This window comes from Engystomops pustulosus, chromosome 11, assembly GCF_040894005.1.
Source record: "Engystomops pustulosus chromosome 11, aEngPut4.maternal, whole genome shotgun sequence".
NCBI lineage: Eukaryota > Metazoa > Chordata > Amphibia > Anura > Leptodactylidae > Engystomops > Engystomops pustulosus.
This window is the reverse complement of record NC_092421.1, coordinates 73,220,564-73,241,433: the sequence shown is the minus strand read 5'-3', so window position 1 is coordinate 73,241,433 and position 20,870 is coordinate 73,220,564. Positions and strand designations below refer to the sequence as shown.

At 48.1% G+C, this 20,870-nt stretch overlaps 1 protein-coding gene across 1 annotated transcript in view; it reads right to left on the bottom strand.

Annotated features, from left to right (window-relative positions):
• Positions 1 to 20,615, bottom strand: part of ATRNL1 (attractin like 1) — a 313,371-nt gene extending 292,756 nt beyond the window's left edge. Inside the window, exon 1 of the mRNA XM_072130772.1 lies at positions 18,945 to 20,615. Within this exon, the coding sequence (XP_071986873.1) occupies positions 18,945 to 19,180 (236 nt within the window). The 5' untranslated portion in view covers positions 19,181 to 20,615. The remainder of the gene's footprint in view (positions 1 to 18,944) is intronic.
• Between the last annotated feature and the right edge of the window lie 255 nt (positions 20,616 to 20,870).

Sequence of the window (20,870 nt, the reverse complement as noted above, 5' to 3'; positions counted from 1 at the left end):
TGATGCCATTTTTTTTGCGGGATGAGATGCTTTTTCCATTGTTACCATTTTGGAGTTGGTATCTCCTATTGTTGAAAATTTAGGAACTTTTTTTGAGGGCAGGAGTAGAAAAGCATCAATTCTGTACTGGATTTTTGACTTTTTTTTTTTTGGTGTTCACCGTATAGACTAATAGTCATGTTATCTTTATTCTATGGGTCGATACGATTACGGGGATACCAGACATGAATATATTTTCTTACGTTTTACTAAATTTGTCAAACAAAACCCTAATGTGGGAAAAAATCTATAATTTATGTATTGCCGTCTTCCAAGTGGCATAACATTGTTACTTTTTTGGCTACGGAGCCGGTTGATGGCTTGTTTTTTGCGGGACATGTTGTACTTTGCACCAGTATCATGTCGGAGTACATATGGTTTTTTTATCACATTTTATAGCATTTTTTGTGGGATTGAAAAGGTAAAAATCATAATTTTTGGAGGGTTTATAACAGTTTTTTTTTATGGCGTTTATCGTGGGGGTTCAATAATGATTTACTTTTATTCTACGGGTTGTTACGGACGCGGTGATACTATATATGTGGGGTTTGTGTTATGATTTAGACTTTTTTTTGAGTTATATGTCTCTTTATATGTTTTGGGGCTTTTGGGCATTTTTAGTGATTTATTACTTTATTTTTTTATTGAATAACTTTTTTTTTTTTACTTTTTCACTTTTATACCATGGGACATGAACAAGTAATCATCTGATTGCTTGTTCATGATAATATTCTGCAATACTCATGTATTGCAGAGTATTATCAGTGTCAGCCTATGCACTTGCATAGGGTGGCACTCTGCCAGTAAGATGACGTCACAGACGCCATCTTACTGGCAGTTCTTGCAGGTAACTCTGGGGTCCAGATCGGACCCCAGAGTTACTATAGCAACGATCGGCGCCCCCCGAAAACGGTTCGGGGGGGGGGGGGCGATCGTGGGGGAAAGAACCCCCAGCTGCATGTTAGATGCCGCGGTCGCGCTGACCGCGGCATTTAACGGGTTAAGCACCCGCGATCGGAGACAACTCCGATCGCGGGTGTTACACTGGGGTGCCGGCTATCAGTCACAGCCGGCACCCCGTGTTTCCCGATGCCGGTTCAGCTCAGATCTTGAGCTGAACCGGCATCGGCTCAGCGTCCGATATATCGGACGCTGAGCGCTAAGTCACTGCGCTCAGCGTCCGATATATCGGACGCTGAGCGTTAAGAGGTTAAACAATCGTTTGAGGGGAATACAGCTGTACAATATCTGTAATGAAGTTTTATTGATAATCCTTGGTCCAATTACAGCAAAAAAATTGTCACTGCGCGAAAAAAATTTTTGTCTGGATCTACAATTAAAAAATATACAATTTCGACTTTGTTATGGGTTTTGTTATGAGGCTACAAATATAATGGAGGCAGCAGAGGAAAGTTAGATGAATGCAGCTTCAAAGCACAAGGAAGGACTTATCACGGGGGACCCAGATATTGGCTGGGGGGCAGAAACCTGCAGTTAGCAGAAGGTAGCAGAAAATTACCTGTTGCAACTAGTCCTGAAGCCAACAAGATGGGAGGGGGCACTGCTGGATCTAACCAACAGACCTGACAGGGTATCAAAATTACGTGTTGGGGGGAACCTGGGGAATAGTGATCATATTATCATTGATTTTGTATTACACTTTACTAAGAGCGTTAGTTGAGGGGCAACAAACACTCTAAACTTCAGAAAGGTACATTTTCAGCAACTAAGGGAAGACCTTATAGGCATAAACTGGGACAATGTTCTCAAAGACAAAAGCCCCCCCCCAAAAAAATGGGACTTCTTCACAAATATTCTAAAAAAACTCCTGTGAGAAACACAAAATATGGGAAAAAGCATAAGAGGAACAAGAAAAAGCTAATGTGGATAACTAGTCTTGTAAGGAAAGCAATAAACGAGAAAGATAAGGCGTTTAAGGTGCTAAAACATGAAGTTAGCGATGAGGCATTACAGGATTATAGACAGAAAAATAAATCCTATAAAAAGCACATTAAATAATAAGATAGTAAAAATAGAGACTGAGAGAAATATTTCCAGGGAGAGCAAAAATAATCCCAAATTATAAGAAACTAAAAACAAAGAGTGTGGGCCCTCTGAGGAATAACATGGGGGTCATGGTGGAAGGAGATGAGGAAAGGGCCAATCTACTGAATGTCACCTTCTCGACGGTCTTTACCCAGCAAAATCCCCTGGTGGAAGACACAATGAGGAATGATGTAAAATTCTCTTTGCAATGTCAACAGTTTAACCCAGGAAGAGGTACGGCGCTGCCTCACAACCACTAACATAGACAAATCACTGAGGCCGTTATTTTTAATATTTGAAGATTCCCTGATGACTGGTTATGTTCCACGGGACTGCTACCAATATACAAAGAAGGATCAAATAACGATCCTGGAAACTACAGACCTGTGAGTCTAACTTCTGTGGTGGGGAAAATATTTAAGGGGTTTGTTAGAGATGCTATCCTGGAGTATCTCACTGTGCACAACCTTATAACCCAGCATTAGCATGGGTTTATGAGAGATCGCTCCTGTCAGACTAATCTGATTGGTTTCTACGAGAAGGTAAGTTCAAGACTGGATCTGGGGGACGCTGTGGATGTTGTATATCTGGACCGTGCCACAAAGGTTGGTATATAAAATGAGACTGCTGGGAATAGGAGAAAATCTGTGTATTTGGGGAAGTACAGTAATTGGCTTAGTACTAGAAAACAGAGAGTGGTCATTAATGGCACATTCTCAGATTGGGTTGACTTTACCAGTGGAGTGCCACAGGGGTCAGTATTGGGGCCACTTCTTTTTAATATTTTTATTAATGACTTGTAGTGGGTTTACACAGTCAAGTTTCAATATTTGCAGATGATACTAAGCTGTGTAAAGTAATAAATACTGAGGTCGATAGTTTAGCATTACAGAGGGATTTGTGGAAGCTTGAGGAGTGGGCAGAAAAATGATTGATGAGGTTTAATGTAGATAAATGTAAAGTTATGCACTTGGGCCATGGGAACAAAAAGTATAATTATGTTCTAAACGGTCAATTACTTGGTAAAACTGGTGCTGAAAAGGACTTGGGGGTATTGGTGGATGGTAAATACCCCGGCTTCCCATAAAGGGGATCTCCAGGCTCCATATGTCTTATACTCCAGTCACATCCAGAGCTGCAGCCACAAGGATGGCGCCATCTCAGGCCTGCAGGAACACATCGTGCCCAGAGGCTGAGATCCTCCAATAAGATTCCCTGTAATTATGTCCTGGCTCTTTAATTAGGAGCAGACATTGTCATTAGAATCTCCCTGAAGTCAACAACAAGATGGATGAACGCAACAATAAAGCCGTCCTCTGCGTCACATAATATCGCGCCAAATACTCCATATCACTGGCCGCTGCACTAGATCCTCATCCAACTTTCCCAGGCATCTGAGAGGTAGAGCGAGCAATGAGCCCCTGAGCGGATGAAGACCCATTTATCAGGAATCCTCAATAGTATGACTTCTCACCTGAAATACTCTGCACAGCTGTCATCCTGCTCCTCCCTTTACATAACTTTCAGGATTACTACCGTCAAATTCATGAAATACTCTGTGCTGCTGCTTAGTGGCATTGTACTTTTCGCCTCTTCCTGCCATATTGGTGTAGGGCACAGCGGTGCCAAAACATGGTACTCACGGTCTGCAGCAGTGCCCGTCCATGCACAGTACATGCAGTCTGGCATCACTACCTCTGCTTGCATGCTGCTGATAGATATGACCAGTGACTACCGCATTTTACTTTGTCAAGAGGGAAGTGTCAACCTAGTGGCCAAGAATGTGATCAGAGAAGATCTGCTGCGGTGAACGCAGCGGCTTATTTTGGCAAATAACCTATTTAATAGCAAACAGAAAAGCGAATGTGCATTGATCCTAAGTGGTATTTATTTTAGTGACCAGAGCCAGGCGGCTGCTGCTAAAGCAAATAAAATTATGGGATGTATCAAGAGAGGAATAGATTCTCATGACAAAGACATAGTTTTACCCTTTTACAAATCCCTGGTCAGACCACACATGGAATATTGTGTACAGTTTTGGGCACCAAAAAAGGATATAGTAGAGCTGGAATGGGTGCAGAGGAGAGCAACCAGGATTATTGGGGGAATGGGGGGATTAGAATACAATGACAGATTACAAAATTTGGGATTATTAAGTTTAGAATAAAGACGACTGAGGGGAGACCTCATTACAATGTACAAATATCTGAACGGGCAGTACAAGGATCTCTCCAAAGATCTTTTTATACCTCGGCCTGTGACCAGGACAAGGGGGCATCCTCTACGCCTAGAGGAGAGGAGGATCTACCATCACCATAGACAGGGGCATCATCTACACCTAGAGGAGAGGAGGTTTTACCATCACCATAGACAGGGGGAATCCTCTACACCTAGAGGAGCGGAGGTTCTACCATCACCATAGACAGGGGACATCCTCTACACCTAGAGGAGCGGAGGTTCTACCATCACCATAGACAGGGGGCATCCTCTACACCTAGAGGAGGGGAGGTTCTACCATCACCATAGACAGGGGGCATCCTCTACACCTAGAGGAGCGGAGGTTCTACCATCACCATAGACAGGGGGCATCCTCTACACCTAGAGGAGAGGAGGTTCTACCATCACCATAGACAGGGGGTATCCTCTACACCTAGAGGAGAGGTGGTTCTACCATCACCATAGACAGGGGACATCCTCTACACCTAGAGGAGAGGAGGTTCTACCATCACCATAGACAGGGGGCATGCTCTACATCTAGAGGAGAGGAGGTTCTACTATCACCATAGACAGGGGGCATCCTCTACACCTAGAGGAGAGGGGGTTCTATCATCACCATAGACAGGGGTATCCTCTACACCTAGAGGAGAGGAGGCTCTACCATCACCATAGACAGGGGGCATTCTCTACACCTAGAGGAGAAGAGGCTCTACCATCACCATAGACAGGGGGCATCCTCTACACCTAGAGGAGAGGTGGTTCTACCATCACCATAGACAGGGGGCATCCTCTACACCTAGAGGAGAGGAGGTTCTACCATCACCATAGACAGGGGGCATCCTCTACACCTAGAGGAGAGGAGGTTCTACCATCACCATAGACAGGGGGCATCCTCTACACCTAGAGGAGAGGAGGTTCTACTATCACCATAGAAGGGGGGCATCCTCTACACCTAGAGGAGAGGCGGTTCTACCATCACCATAGACAGGGGGCATCCTCTACACCAGTGATTTTCAACCTTTTTTGAGCCGCGGCACACTTTTTATACTTAGAAAATCCTGGGGCACACCACCAACCAAAATAGCACAAAATGACACTAAAACAGTCATATTATACATATAGTTAATAATATAGATTCTAAATTTATTTTACTCACTCAGTGTGAAACCTGGGACTGTTTCGATAAACACAAAAGGGATATCCTGGCAGGAATGGTGGAAAGACACACACAAAGCTCTTCCTCAACAGTTCTCAGTTTCTCCCTGTTTTTAGTATATGGTGCTGATTATTATGTGGCTCATATACTGCAAAATAAAGGGGTACAATGAGAAGTACTATGGCCATGAGGCCAGAGGACAAGTGCCAGCTCATATACTCAGCATATGAGCTGGTACTTGTAGTACTCCAGCCTCATGACTATAGTATTTATCATTTTACATTTCTCATTGTTATATGCAGTATACTGCTGGAGTACTAAAAGTACCAGCTCATATGCTGAGTATTCTGCCAACAGTTCATATACTCAGGCAAAAGCTCATATGGTCAGCGTTATTGGTGGGCATTACCTTGGCGGTGGGCAAATGCGGGAGTCTCTCCACTCTTAGGATGATGCGCCGGCCTTGGTGACGTTATTTTGTCGCGCGAGGTTCAAAGCTTGCCCATGTGTTATTGTACACGTCTCCTACATTGTAAGAAGCCGTGACTGCGCATCGCTGCACATTACCGGGAAACAAAACACAGGGGCACCATAGTTTGGGGAAATTTCCCCGCGGCACACCTGACCATGTGTCGCGGCACACTAGTGTGCCACGGCACACAGGTTGAAAATCACTGCTCTACACCTAGAGGAGAGGAGGTTCTACCATCACCATAGACAGGGGGCATCCTCTACACCTAGAGGAGAGGAGGTTCTACCATCACCATAGACAGGGGGCATCCTCTACACCTAGAGGAGAGGAGGATCTACCATCACCATAGACAGGGGCATCCTCTACACCTAGAGGAGAGGAGGTTCTACCATCATCATAGACAGGGGGCATCCTCTACACCTAGAGGAGAGGCGGTTCTACCATCACCATAGACAGGGGGCATCCTCTACACCTAGAGGAGAGGAGGTTCTACCATCACCATAGACAGGGGCATCCTCTACACCTAGAGGAGAGGAGGTTCTACCATCATCATAGACAGGGGCTTCATCTACACCTAGAGGAGTGGAGGTTCTACCATCACCATAGACGGGGTCATCCTCTACATCTAGAGGAGAGGAGGTTCTACCATCATCATAGACAGGGACATCCTCTACACCTAGAGGAGAGGCGGTTCTACCATCACCATAGACAGGGGCTTCATCTACACCTAGAGGAGTGGAGGTTCTACCATCACCATAGACGGGGTCATCCTCTACATCTAGAGGAGAGGAGGTTCTACCATCATCATAGACAGGGACATCCTCTACACCTAGAGGAGAGGAGGTTCTACCATCATCATAGACATGGGACATCTTCTACACCTAGAGGAGAGGAGGTTCTACCATCACCATAAACAGGGGGCATCCTCTACGCCTAGAGGAGAGGAGGATCTACCATCACCATAGACAGGGGCATCCTCTACGCCTAGAGGAGAGGAGGATCTACCATCACCATAGACAGGGGCATCCTCTACGCCTAGAGGAGAGGAGGTTCTACCATCATCATAGACAGGGGCTTCATCTACACCTAGAGGAGAGGAGGATCTACCATCACCATAGACAGGGGGCATCCTCTACGCCTAGAGGAGAGGAGGATCTACCATCACCATAGACAGGGGCATCATCTACACCTAGAGGAGAGGAGGTTTTACCATCACCATAGACAGGGGGAATCCTCTACACCTAGAGGAGCGGAGGTTCTACCATCACCATAGACAGGGGACATCCTCTACACCTAGAGGAGCGGAGGTTCTACCATCACCATAGACAGGGGGCATCCTCTACACCTAGAGGAGAGGAGGTTCTACCATCACCATAGACAGGGGGTATCCTCTACACCTAGAGGAGCGGAGGTTCTACCATCACCATAGACAGGGGACATCCTCTACACCTAGAGGAGAGGAGGTTCTACCATCACCATAGACAGGGGGCATCCTCTACACCTAGAGGAGAGGAGGTTCTACTATCACCATAGACAGGGGGCATCCTCTACACCTAGAGGAGAGGCGGTTCTACCATCACCATAGACAGGGGGCATCCTCTACACCTAGAGGAGAGGAGGTTCTACCATCACCATAGACAGGGGCATCCTCTACACCTAGAGGAGAGGAGGTTCTACCATCATCATAGACAGGGGCTTCATCTACACCTAGAGGAGCGGAGGTTCTACCATCACCATAGACAGGGGCATCCTCTACACCTAGAGGAGAGGAGGTTTTACCATCACCATAGACAGGGGGAATCCTCTACACCTAGAGGAGCGGAGGTTCTACCATCACCATAGACAGGGGACATCCTCTACACCTAGAGGAGCGGAGGTTCTACCATCACCATAGACAGGGGGCATCCTCTACACCTAGAGGAGAGGAGGTTCTACCATCACCATAGACAGGGGGTATCCTCTACACCTAGAGGAGCGGAGGTTCTACCATCACCATAGACAGGGGACATCCTCTACACCTAGAGGAGAGGAGGTTCTACCATCACCATAGACAGGGGACATCCTCTACACCTAGAGGAGAGGAGGTTCTACTATCACCATAGACAGGGGGCATCCTCTACACCTAGAGGAGAGGCGGTTCTACCATCACCATAGACAGGGGGCATCCTCTACACCTAGAGGAGAGGAGGTTCTACCATCACCATAGACAGGGGCATCCTCTACACCTAGAGGAGAGGAGGTTCTACCATCATCATAGACAGGGGCTTCATCTACACCTAGAGGAGCGGAGGTTCTACCATCACCATAGACAGGGGGCATCCTCTACACCTAGAGGAGAGGAGGTTCTACCATCACCATAGACAGGGGGAATCCTCTACACCTAGAGGAGCGGAGGTTCTACCATCACCATAGACAGGGGACATCCTCTACACCTAGAGGAGCGGAGGTTCTACCATCACCATAGACAGGGGGCATCCTCTACACCTAGAGGAGAGGAGGTTCTACCATCACCATAGACAGGGGGTATCCTCTACACCTAGAGGAGAGGTGGTTCTACCATCACCATAGACAGGGGACATCCTCTACACCTAGAGGAGAGGAGGTTCTACCATCACCATAGACAGGGAGCATCCTCTACACCTAGAGGAGAGGAGGTTCTACTATCACCATAGAAGGGGGGCATCCTCTACACCTAGAGGAGAGGAGGTTCTACTATCACCATAGACAGGGGGCATCCTCTACACCTAGAGGAGAGGCGGTTCTACCATCACCATAGACAGGGGGCATCCTCTACACCTAGAGGAGAGGAGGTTCTACCATCACCATAGACAGGGGCATCCTCTACACCTAGAGGAGAGGAGGTTCTACCATCACCATAGACAGGGGGCATCCTCTACACCTAGAGGAGAGGAGGATCTACCATCACCATAGACAGGGGCATCCTCTACACCTAGAGGAGAGGAGGTTCTACCATCATCATAGACAGGGGGCATCCTCTACACCTAGAGGAGAGGCGGTTCTACCATCACCATAGACAGGGGGCATCCTCTACACCTAGAGGAGAGGAGGTTCTACCATCACCATAGACAGGGGCATCCTCTACACCTAGAGGAGAGGAGGTTCTACCATCATCATAGACAGGGGCTTCATCTACACCTAGAGGAGTGGAGGTTCTACCATCACCATAGACGGGGTCATCCTCTACATCTAGAGGAGAGGAGGTTCTACCATCATCATAGACAGGGACATCCTCTACACCTAGAGGAGAGGAGGTTCTACCATCATCATAGACATGGGACATCTTCTACACCTAGAGGAGAGGAGGTTCTACCATCACCATAAACAGGGGGCATCCTCTACGCCTAGAGGAGAGGAGGATCTACCATCACCATAGACAGGGGCATCCTCTACGCCTAGAGGAGAGGAGGTTCTACCATCATCATAGACAGGGGCTTCATCTACACCTAGAGGAGAGGAGGATCTACCATCACCATAGACAGGGGGCATCCTCTACGCCTAGAGGAGAGGAGGATCTACCATCACCATAGACAGGGGCATCATCTACACCTAGAGGAGAGGAGGTTTTACCATCACCATAGACAGGGGGAATCCTCTACACCTAGAGGAGCGGAGGTTCTACCATCACCATAGACAGGGGACATCCTCTACACCTGGAGGAGCGGAGGTTCTACCATCACCATAGACAGGGGGCATCCTCTACACCTAGAGGAGAGGAGGTTCTACCATCACCATAGACAGGGGGTATCCTCTACACCTAGAGGAGCGGAGGTTCTACCATCACCATAGACAGGGGACATCCTCTACACCTAGAGGAGAGGAGGTTCTACCATCACCATAGACAGGGGGCATCCTCTACACCTAGAGGAGAGGAGGTTCTACTATCACCATAGACAGGGGGCATCCTCTACACCTAGAGGAGAGGCGGTTCTACCATCACCATAGACAGGGGGCATCCTCTACACCTAGAGGAGAGGAGGTTCTACCATCACCATAGACAGGGGCATCCTCTACACCTAGAGGAGAGGAGGTTCTACCATCATCATAGACAGGGGCTTCATCTACACCTAGAGGAGCGGAGGTTCTACCATCACCATAGACAGGGGCATCCTCTACACCTAGAGGAGAGGAGGTTTTACCATCACCATAGACAGGGGGAATCCTCTACACCTAGAGGAGCGGAGGTTCTACCATCACCATAGACAGGGGACATCCTCTACACCTAGAGGAGCGGAGGTTCTACCATCACCATAGACAGGGGGCATCCTCTACACCTAGAGGAGAGGAGGTTCTACCATCACCATAGACAGGGGGTATCCTCTACACCTAGAGGAGCGGAGGTTCTACCATCACCATAGACAGGGGACATCCTCTACACCTAGAGGAGAGGAGGTTCTACTATCACCATAGACAGGGGGCATCCTCTACACCTAGAGGAGAGGCGGTTCTACCATCACCATAGACAGGGGGCATCCTCTACACCTAGAGGAGAGGAGGTTCTACCATCACCATAGACAGGGGCATCCTCTACACCTAGAGGAGAGGAGGTTCTACCATCATCATAGACAGGGGCTTCATCTACACCTAGAGGAGCGGAGGTTCTACCATCACCATAGACAGGGAGCATCCTCTACATCTAGAGGAGAGGAGGTTCTACCATCACCATAGACAGGGGGCATCCTCTACACCTAGAGGAGAGGAGGTTCTACCATCACCATAGACAGGGAGCATCCTCTACATCTAGAGGAGAGGAGGTTCTACCATCATCATAGACAGGGACATCCTCTACACCTAGAGGAGAGGAGGTTCTACCATCATCATAGACATGGGACATCTTCTACACCTAGAGGAGAGGAGGTTCTACCATCACCATAAACAGGGGGCATCCTCTACGCCTAGAGGAGAGGAGGATCTACCATCACCATAGACAGGGACATCCTCTACACCTAGAGGAGAGGAGGTTCTACTATCACCATAGACAGGGGGCATCCTCTACACCTAGAGGAGAGGAGGTTCTACCATCACCATAGACAGGGGGCATCCTCTACACCTAGAGGAGAGGAGGTTCTACCATCACCATAGACAGGGGGCATCCTCTACACCTAGAGGAGAGGAGGTTCTACCAGCACCATAGACAGGGGGCATCCTCTCCTCTGCGCATTAAAGGATTTCACTTTTCCAAGAGTGAAGTGTCAGTCTTGTGGCTAAGAATGGGATCAGAGGCGATCTGCTGCAGTCTGCATCCCACCACGCGCCACCATCACCCGCAACTAACCGTCGCTACCTCCCTCCACCATCAGCCACGGCATCCAGCCACCATCCCTTCTCCACTGCTTCCAGCCACCATTCTCCAATGTATCCCGCCACCATCCTCCACGACATCCCTCTACCACAAACTGCAATATCGTTAAGCCTTGCAGGTAAACTTAGCTTCATGGAGCAGAGCTGAAGTATAAAAAATGGCTAAAGGCAGAAAAGAAGCTTCTGCCGGAGCAGGAGGTATAGTCATACGAGTCTCATCACTTGGATATGACTGCAGGGACCCCAATGATTACCAGATAAGGATTGACAACTAAATCAAGTAGAGCGTGGCACTGAGAGCAGCACTGCAGTAGGATGGATCATCATGCTAACACAGGCTCTAAAAGACAATGTCACTCAGCTGGAGTCACTGGGTAATAGAGCAGAGCCGTAGTGTAAAGCATTGTACAGCAGAGGCCAACAGACTGACACCGAGGATGATAGGAGGAGGTGTGAGGTATCCCCAGATGGTGGGCTGTATGGTATCCTAGAGGTAAACAACAGCCCCCCTAAAAAATATTGACCGATACAATATACACAATGCACCCCCAATAATATCACCCCCTCATACATCACCCATACAATATGCACAGTGCACCCGCCAGTAATATCACCACGCACATCACCCATTCAATATACAAAGTGCTCTCCCCAGTAATATCACCCCTACAATATACACAGTGCAACCCCAGTAATATCACCACCCACATCACACATACAATATACACAGTGCACCCCCCCTGTAATATCACCACACATATCACCCATTCAATATACAAAGTGCACCCCCCAGTAATAACACCCCTACACACATCACCCATACAATATGCACAGTGCACCCCCAGTAATATCACCCCTACACACACATCACCCATACAATATGCACAGTGCACCCCCAGTAATAACACCCCTACACACACATCACCCATACAATATGCACAGTGCACCCCCAGTAATATCACCACACACATCACACATACAATATACACAGTGCACCCCTCCTGTAATATCACCACACACAATATACACAGTGCACCCCCCAGTAATATCACCCCTACACACACATCACCCACACAATATACACAGTGCACCCCCAGTAATATCACCCCCACACATATCATCCGTACAATATACAGTTCACCCCCCAGTAATTTTACCCCAAACTTCACCCATACAACATACGGTGAAACCTTTCCCCACCCCCCAAACACATAACCCAAACAATATACACAGTGCACCCCCCTGTAATATCAACCAACACATAACCCATGCAATATATACGGTACACCCCCAGTAAATATCAACCCCACACATATCCCCCATATAATATACACAGTACACCCCCCCCCCCCAGTAATATCACCCCCACACATATCACCCATACAATATACACAGTACACACACACACACCAGTAATTTCACCCCAAACATCACCCATACAATATACACAGTGGACCCCCCAGTAATATTACCCTACCCCCAAACACATAACTCATACAACATGTGCACCCTCACAGCAATATTGCCACACACAATATACACAGTGCACCCCCCAGTAATATCACCCCACACATAACCCAAACACTGTACACAGTGCATCCCCCTGTAATTTAACCCCCCCAACACACATGCACATCACCCATACAATATACACAGTGCACCCCCCAGTAATATCAACCCACACATCACCCATACAGTGCGTACACAGTGCAAACAACTAACCCCCCCCCCCTTCCACGCCAGACGCTCATTATCCGCTTCCTGCAGGAATCTTCCCACAATACAAGAGATACAAAATCAGCAATCTCCATGGAGACCGCAGTTACATTATCACGATGCCCCTCCTCCCTCCTGCTCAATGTGATAGGGCAGTGATGGCAAACCTTTTCAATGCCGAGTGCCCAAACTACATCCAAAACCCACATTTTTTGCAAAGTGCCGATGCGACAATTTAAACAGCTCCCTGCTCTGTCGCATGTTTAGATTGTATAGGCACCTGAGGACACCAATACAGTAGAAAGAAGGAGACAAAGCTTTGGTTATCATTGTAGCTTCCTTCTAGGGTCCTGGGCTGCCTGGGACTGCAAGAGGCCTTGTGTCCTCTCTGGCGAAGTCTGCGCTGGGATGACAGCGAGGGTGCCCATAGAGAGGGCTCTGAGTGCCACCTCTGGCACCAGTGCATAGGTTCGCCAACACTGTGATAGGGGGTCAGACTTCATCATTCTTATTCCAGGCCCAAACACAGGGGGCGCTAGTACAGCAGATGGAGATGCTGCTGTATGACAAGGCCAGGAGTCAGGGAAAGCTGGGTGACTAATTATAGGGGTCTGTACCGGGGCTCCCCACATCAGGACCCTCTAATAGCTACACCCCCACAAGTGCCCAGATGTGATATAACTAAACACAGTCAGGAATCTGGGAAAGATGAATGAGAACCACTTATAACATGCTTGGGCTTCCCAAGGTGGCCCTCACACAGCTTTTCCAGGTCCCTGAATGGTACATAATTGCATTATAAGGCCTCATAAGTAGTGGAGAGGAGATAAAGGTTTTACAATCCGATTTCTCTGCCGGGTCTTAAAGTTATTTATGTAACAATTTCAATAATGAAAAAGCTCAACATACGGTAAAACAAAACCAGAGAACATACAGGGCACAGGGCAAACGAATTGCCCCCCTCCCCCTGGCATTATCCGGGATCCATCCATTATATAACCTGCAAATATAATAGAGAACACCATGTGCTACACAACAATGCTCAATGATCTAAGATACCATTAAACGGACCAGTCAGCAGGTGTGATACAGACTACAGACTCACACTGCTGTGCTCTGTGCTCTCTGCAACCAGTGTTGTGTATTGTCCCTGTAACAAAACCTGTTGTTAGTAGCAGCAGGACTGTGTAGCTTCTTCAATTGCACTTGGGCCGTGTCCTCACACTGCTGTGCTCTCTGCAGCCACTGTGAAATCAGACCTCTGTGCATGTTGTTAGTAGCAGCAGGACTGTGAAATATGGGTTAATATTTCAGGATTGTATTGGGGATGTCTCCACACACCGCTGTGCTCTGCTGCTTACTGGAAATGTTAAGAGATTCTTCTAAAGTTAATAAAATTCAGTAGATGCCGCCGCAATCTCGTTGTTTTTATTTGTCCGCTGACAGGCATGCTTGTAAAAGGTCAAGTGAAAATGCCAGGGAGGAGGGGGTGAGGTTGGCAAACGCATCCTCGTTAAGGGAGCTCAGGATTTTTAGGAGGGGTGGGCAATGATCTGACTTTTTACCCCCAAACAATGCGCCATCACAGATCACCGCCTCAAGGCGTTCGGTGCAACCCCAAGATGCTGCGACTATAACTTTGAGCTGTAAAAAAATTGAGTAAATCCTGAATTTTTGGCAGTATCGTGGAGTCACACTGTGACCCAGGTGCCGAAGTCCCCATTAAAAACAAGGCAAAATTGGAGGGAACCCAACTACCCCCATTATGGAAAAAAGGTGCCCAAGACATACTGGGGTCAACCTCTCTGTGCAGGTCGGAGGGAGTGGTCTGGTGCAGGGTTTTCCATAGGGCTCTGTAGGCCTGACACATAATAATAATAATTCCTTTATTTATATAGCGCACACAGATTCCGCAGGGCTGCACAGAGCTCCCAGATCGGTCCCTGTCCCCAATGGGGCTCACAATCTAATCACCTACCAGTATGTTTTGGAGTGTGGGAGAAAAGCGGAGGACCCGGAGGAAACCCACAAGAGGCTGAAACCCACATAGAGGCTACCATGATAACTAACCCACTATGAGTCCTTAAAAGTCATCCACAAAGTCACTTACTGTCATGTTAATGTCAGTAAATGTCTTAAAAAGACTCTTAAAGGGGTTGCTCAGCAAAAAACTAAAACATTCCTGCAAATGTTATTCTCCTGCTACACTTTTCTCATTTAATATCAAACATTAGTAGTTTTTCAGCTTCTTCTTTGTTGATAAGACACTTGTCACTGACATGGCAAGAAATCCCTCCTCCCTTTCCAATTGTACGAGGGACAGTCTCCTCTCAGCACTCTCACAATGCTCCCCCTTCCTTCTGTAGCAAAAGGAGGTATTGGCCCATATTTATTAAAGGTGTCGGACAAACGTGGGGGGCGCCAGATTCATGAAGAATGTGCGCCACGAATCCTAAATCTGGTGCCCTCTGCACTACACACAGGTAAACTGCACAAAGCACAGACTGCACTGTTTTTGATAAATGTGGGCCATTGTTTTACATTTCCCACCTTCGAGAACATATTTGCATATTTCCCAGAATCGTCTAGTGGAGCAATAATTGGGAAACTCTCTCCCCTCTTTACCCTGCGGACAGTCTCCTCCCAGCACTCTCTTCCTCCCTTCTGTACCTGGGGACAGTCTCCCCTCAATATTCAGGGACAGTCTCACATTGCTCCCATTCCCTTCTGTATCCAGGTACAGTCTCCTCTCAGCACTACAACACTGCTCCCCTCTCTTCTGTACCCAGGTACAGTGTCCTCTCCTCTCGGCACTCTCACACTGCTCCCCTCTCTTCTGTATCCAGGGACAGTCTCCTCTCACCACTATCACACTGCTGCTCCTCTCTTCTGTACCCAGGGACAGTCTCCTCTCAGCACTATCACACTGCTGCTCCTCTCTTCTGTACCCAGGGACAGTCTCCTCTCAGTACACTCACACCACTCCAACTCTCTTCTGTACCCAGGGACAGTCTCCTCTCCACACTACCACACTGCTCCTCTCTTCTGTACCCAGGTACAGTGTCCTCTCAGCACTATCACACTGCTGCTCCTCTCTTCTGTACCCAGGGACAGTCTTCTCTCAGCACTATCACACTGCTGCTCCTCTCTTCTGTACTCAGGGACAGTCTCCTCTCAGCACTATCACACTGCTGCTCCTCTCTTCTGTACCCAGGGACAGTCTTCTCTCAGCACTATCACACTGCTGCTCCTCTCTTCTGTACCCAGGGACAGTCTCCTCTCAGTACACTCACACCACTTCAACTCTCTTCTGTACCCAGGGACAGTCTCCTCTCCACACTACCACACTGCTCCTCTCTTCTGTACCCAGGTACAGTGTCCTCTCAGCACTATCACACTGCTGCTCCTCTCTTCTGTACCCAGGGACAGTCTTCTCTCAGCACTATCACACTGCTGCTCCTCTCTTCTGTACTCAGGGACAGTCTCCTCTCAGCACTATCACACTGCTGCTCCTCTCTTCTGTACCCAGGGACAGTCTTCTCTCAGCACTATCACACTGCTGCTCCTCTCTTCTGTACCCAGGGACAGTCTCCTCTCAGTACACTCACACCACTCCAACTCTCTTCTGTACCCAGGGACAGTCTCCTCTCCACACTACCACACTGCTCCTCTCTTCTGTACCCAGGTACAGTGTCCTCTCAGCACTATCACACTGCTGCTCCTCTCTTCTATACCTAGGGACATTCTCCTCTCAGTACACTCACACCACTCCAACTCTCTTCTGTACCCAGGGACAGTCTCCTCTAAGCACTCTCACACTACTCCCCTCTCTTCTGTACCCAGAGCCAGTCTCCTCTCAGCACTATCACACTACTCCCCTCTCTTCTGTACCCACAGCCAGTCTCCTCTCAGCACTCTTACACTTCTCCCATTCCCTTTGTATCCAGGTACAGTCTCCTTTCAGCACTATCACAGCGTACAGAAGAGGGGGGGGGGGGGTATTGTGAGAGTTCTGACACAAAACTGTCCCTTGATATAGAATGTAAGGTATAGCAGTGTGAGAGTGTCGAGAGCAAACAGTCCCTGGTAACAAAAGGGAGGGGAAGTAGTGCAAGGGTGCAGAGAGGAGACTGTCTGTGGATATAAAAGGTAAGGTGGAGCAGTGTAACAGTGCTAAAGGGAGACTGTTCCTGGGTTCATAAAGTAGAGCGGTGCGAGAGTGCTGAGAGGAGACTGTGCCTAGGTAAAGAAGCTTCCAGCCAAAAAACTCCTGTAAGATGCCACTATGTTTAATCACATTATATCAGATAAATCTTTATGTGGGAGGGAGTAAACATGTTTGTCACTGGCAAAGCTGGATTAGAGGATCCACTGGCTCTAAAACAAGGGCAACACACAGCTTTACTAAGAACAGATACCCCAGAGAAACAGTTTCATGGCTGCGGATGATTTCAATGCTGGGGCATAGGATCCCGGGACATCATAAAGAGTACTGGAGCAGAAAGCACCACCGGGAGGAATATAAAGTACGGAGAAGTGGACTTCATGGAACACCTCAATTAACTTCATGGGGGAAATCTAATATCTTGTTTGTGAGTCTCAGGATAATCAGAGCTGCAGTCAGAGGTCCAGTAGCACAGAACCAACTGCTACAAGGCCCAGTACAGGGAAAGATTGTTATACTATCAGGAGCAGTCACACAACACGGAAACTCAGAAATCATAATAAATGCCAGGAACAGTAATTCTTTGGCGGTATTATACTCAAGAGCTGCACTCACTATTCTCCCAGTTTATAAATAATAAGGATAAGTAATGTAATGTGATTACACCAACAGCAGAATAGTGAGTGCAGCTCTGGGGTATAGTATAGCATGTAACTCAGGATCAGTACAGGATAAGTAATGCCATGTATGTACACAGTGACTGCACCAGCAACAGAATAGTGAGTGCAGCTCTGGAGTATAATATCAGTATAGGATCAGTACAGGATAAGTAATGTCATGTATGTACCCAGTGACTGCACTAGCAGCAGAATAGTGAGTGCAGCTCTGGAGTATAATACAACATGTAACTCAGGATCAGTACAGGATAAGTAATGCCATGTATGTACACAGTGACTGCACCAGCAGCAGAATAGTGAGTGCAGCTCTGGAGTATAATACAGGATGTAACTCAGGATCAGTACAGGATAAGTAATGTCATGTATGTACACAGTGACTGCACCAGCAGCAGAATAGTGAGTGCAGCTCTGGTGTATAATACAGGATGTAAATCAGTATCAGTACAGGATAAGTAATGTCATGTATGTACACAGGGACTGCACTAGCAGAATAGTGAGTGCAGCTCTGGAGTAAAATACAGGATGTAACTCAGAATCAGTACAGGATAAGTAATGTCATGTATGTACACAGTGACTGCACCAGCAGCAGAATAGTGAGTGCAGCTCTGGAGTATAATATCAGTATAGGATCAGTACAAGATAAGTAATGTCATGTATGTACACAGTGACTGCTCCAGCAGCAGACAGTAAGTGCAGCTCTGGAGTATAATACAGGATGTAACTTAGGATCAGTACAGGATAAGTAATGTCATGTATGTACACAGTGACTGCACCAGCAGCAGAATAGTGAGTGCAGCTCTGGAGTATAATACAGGATGTAACTCAGGATCAGTACAGGATAAGTAATGTCATGTATGTACACAGTGACTGCACCAGCAGCAGAATAGTGAGTGCAGCTCTGGAGTATAATACAGGATGTAACTCAGGATCAGTACAGGATAAGTAATGTCATGTATGTACACAGTGACTGCACCAGCAGCAGAATAGTGAGTGCAGCTCTGGGGTATAATACAGTGATATGTTATGAAATGTCTCTGTGATTTGTGTAGGTGGTATGTATATATCAGGAACGGGGTAAGGGTAAGGTTGGGGTCAATAGGTCCCTTGTGGGCAGTGACATTATAAGGTGGCACTTACTTGAATCTTCCCTGGCAGTGGCGGCACTGTTCTCCTACCCATCCTGGGTCGCACACACAGGTGGAGTTGACGCACCGTCCGGAAAAGCATGGACTCTTCTCGCAGGCTTGTCCCTGGGAATTGTGGGCAAATAGCAGAAGGTAGAAGAGCCCGGACCTCAGGAAAGATGCCCCCGGGCAGCCTGGGCACATGAAGGTGGCATCCAGCCCTGTCCTGCTGTACAGCATAGTGGTCATGCCAAGTCCATAAGCTCCAGAAGTACAAAGGCTGCTACATCCAGGACATGTGTGCCAGCACCTATACACTGTACCACTGCCTCTGTACCTGGCGGGCACCCTGAGCACCTACCTGCAATCACTGCACCTCATGTATAAGATTATCAGGAGCCAGCAACTCTACCTGAGGACTCCTACACCCAACCACCCCTGTACCAGGTCAATATAGGGTCCACCGTCTATACGTCCATATAGCCAAGGACCCCACTATATGGATAGGGTAAGGGCCTAGGGTTCAGGGTCACGTGATGTATACAATGACCACCCTATAGAGGAGGCTGTCGGGCATCTTCTATAAGCCCTGGCTATAAATGGATGAGAGACAGACCTATAGGGTTAGAATAGAAGAGTATAGGGTCCAGGTCACACTGATACGGGTCTATAGGCTCTCGTGTTAGTACAGTATATAGGTGACTGGCAGAAGATGTCCGAGGTGATGGATGTGAATATAAGCTTCTTCTATAGGCTCCAACTGTGAGGGGACACAATCCGTTTGTAGGGATCCAGCGTTACCAGGACTGAAGGATGATATATAAGATCCATAGGGACAGTACAACGCTCTGGTATAGGTCAGCAATTAATAAGCTCCTTACATACAAATGGGGTCCTCCTTGGGGTTCAGCTCCTGTATGTGTCTGAGGACACAGCTCAGCTTTCTTCTATAGGCTCCGGGAGGCTCCTCTATATGGTGTATGTGGGGTCCTCTGTCTATAGGCTCCTCTATATGGTGTATGTGGGGGTCCTCTGTCTATAGGCTCCTCTATATGGTGTATGTCGGGTCCTCTATCTATAGGCTCCGGGAGGCTCCTCTATACGGTGTATATGGGGTCCCTCAGGCTCCTCTATATGGTGTATGTCGGGTCCTCTGTCTATAGGCTCCGGGAGGCTCCTCTATACGGTGTATATGGGGACCCTCAGGCTCCTCTATATGGTGTATGTCGGGTCCTCTGTCTATAGGCTCCTCTATAAGGTGTATATGGGGCTGAGGTATCGCAGATGCTTTCCATGATGCTTCATCCTCCTCCTCCTCAGCCTCCGCTTCTGTCAGGACCGGGTCCGGGCTCTGGGTGGCGGCTCCAATTATGTCGCGATATCTCCGGAGCTCACGTTCTCGTTGTGTCGGTGTCGCGATAGCGGGTAATATCCGGCGGGGCCCCGGGGTGAGGAGCTGTGGGGCCTGGAGAATGGCGGCCCCCGGTACCGGCTGAGGATGATGAGGGGAGAGAAGCTGCTGGGCCTCCGCCTCCTCCTCCTCCCGACACAAAGAGCCGAGGAGCATGTGCAGAGGCCGGGGGAGAAGGAGGAGGAGGCCGGACAGCGACCTACCGACCGGGAACTACCACACTGGGACTCACTACAGGGTTCGACTGAGGGACCTACCACACCGGGACCGGGGGACCTACCACATCGGGACCAACTACAGGGATCTACTGCATCAAGACGAAAGACACCAGAGTCGAAAGACACCAGAACCTCCCCAAGATCAACCCAAATACTAACCCGGAGAATACACAAGTCATAATCCCCTATAATTTATTACACCAGAACCGACCCACAATACTGCTACCAGGATAACCCAGTGACCCGTCACAGCGGGCATCAGCACCTGCTGGGACTTATGGTGCTTGTGGTAAGGTTTAGAGCTGGTGCA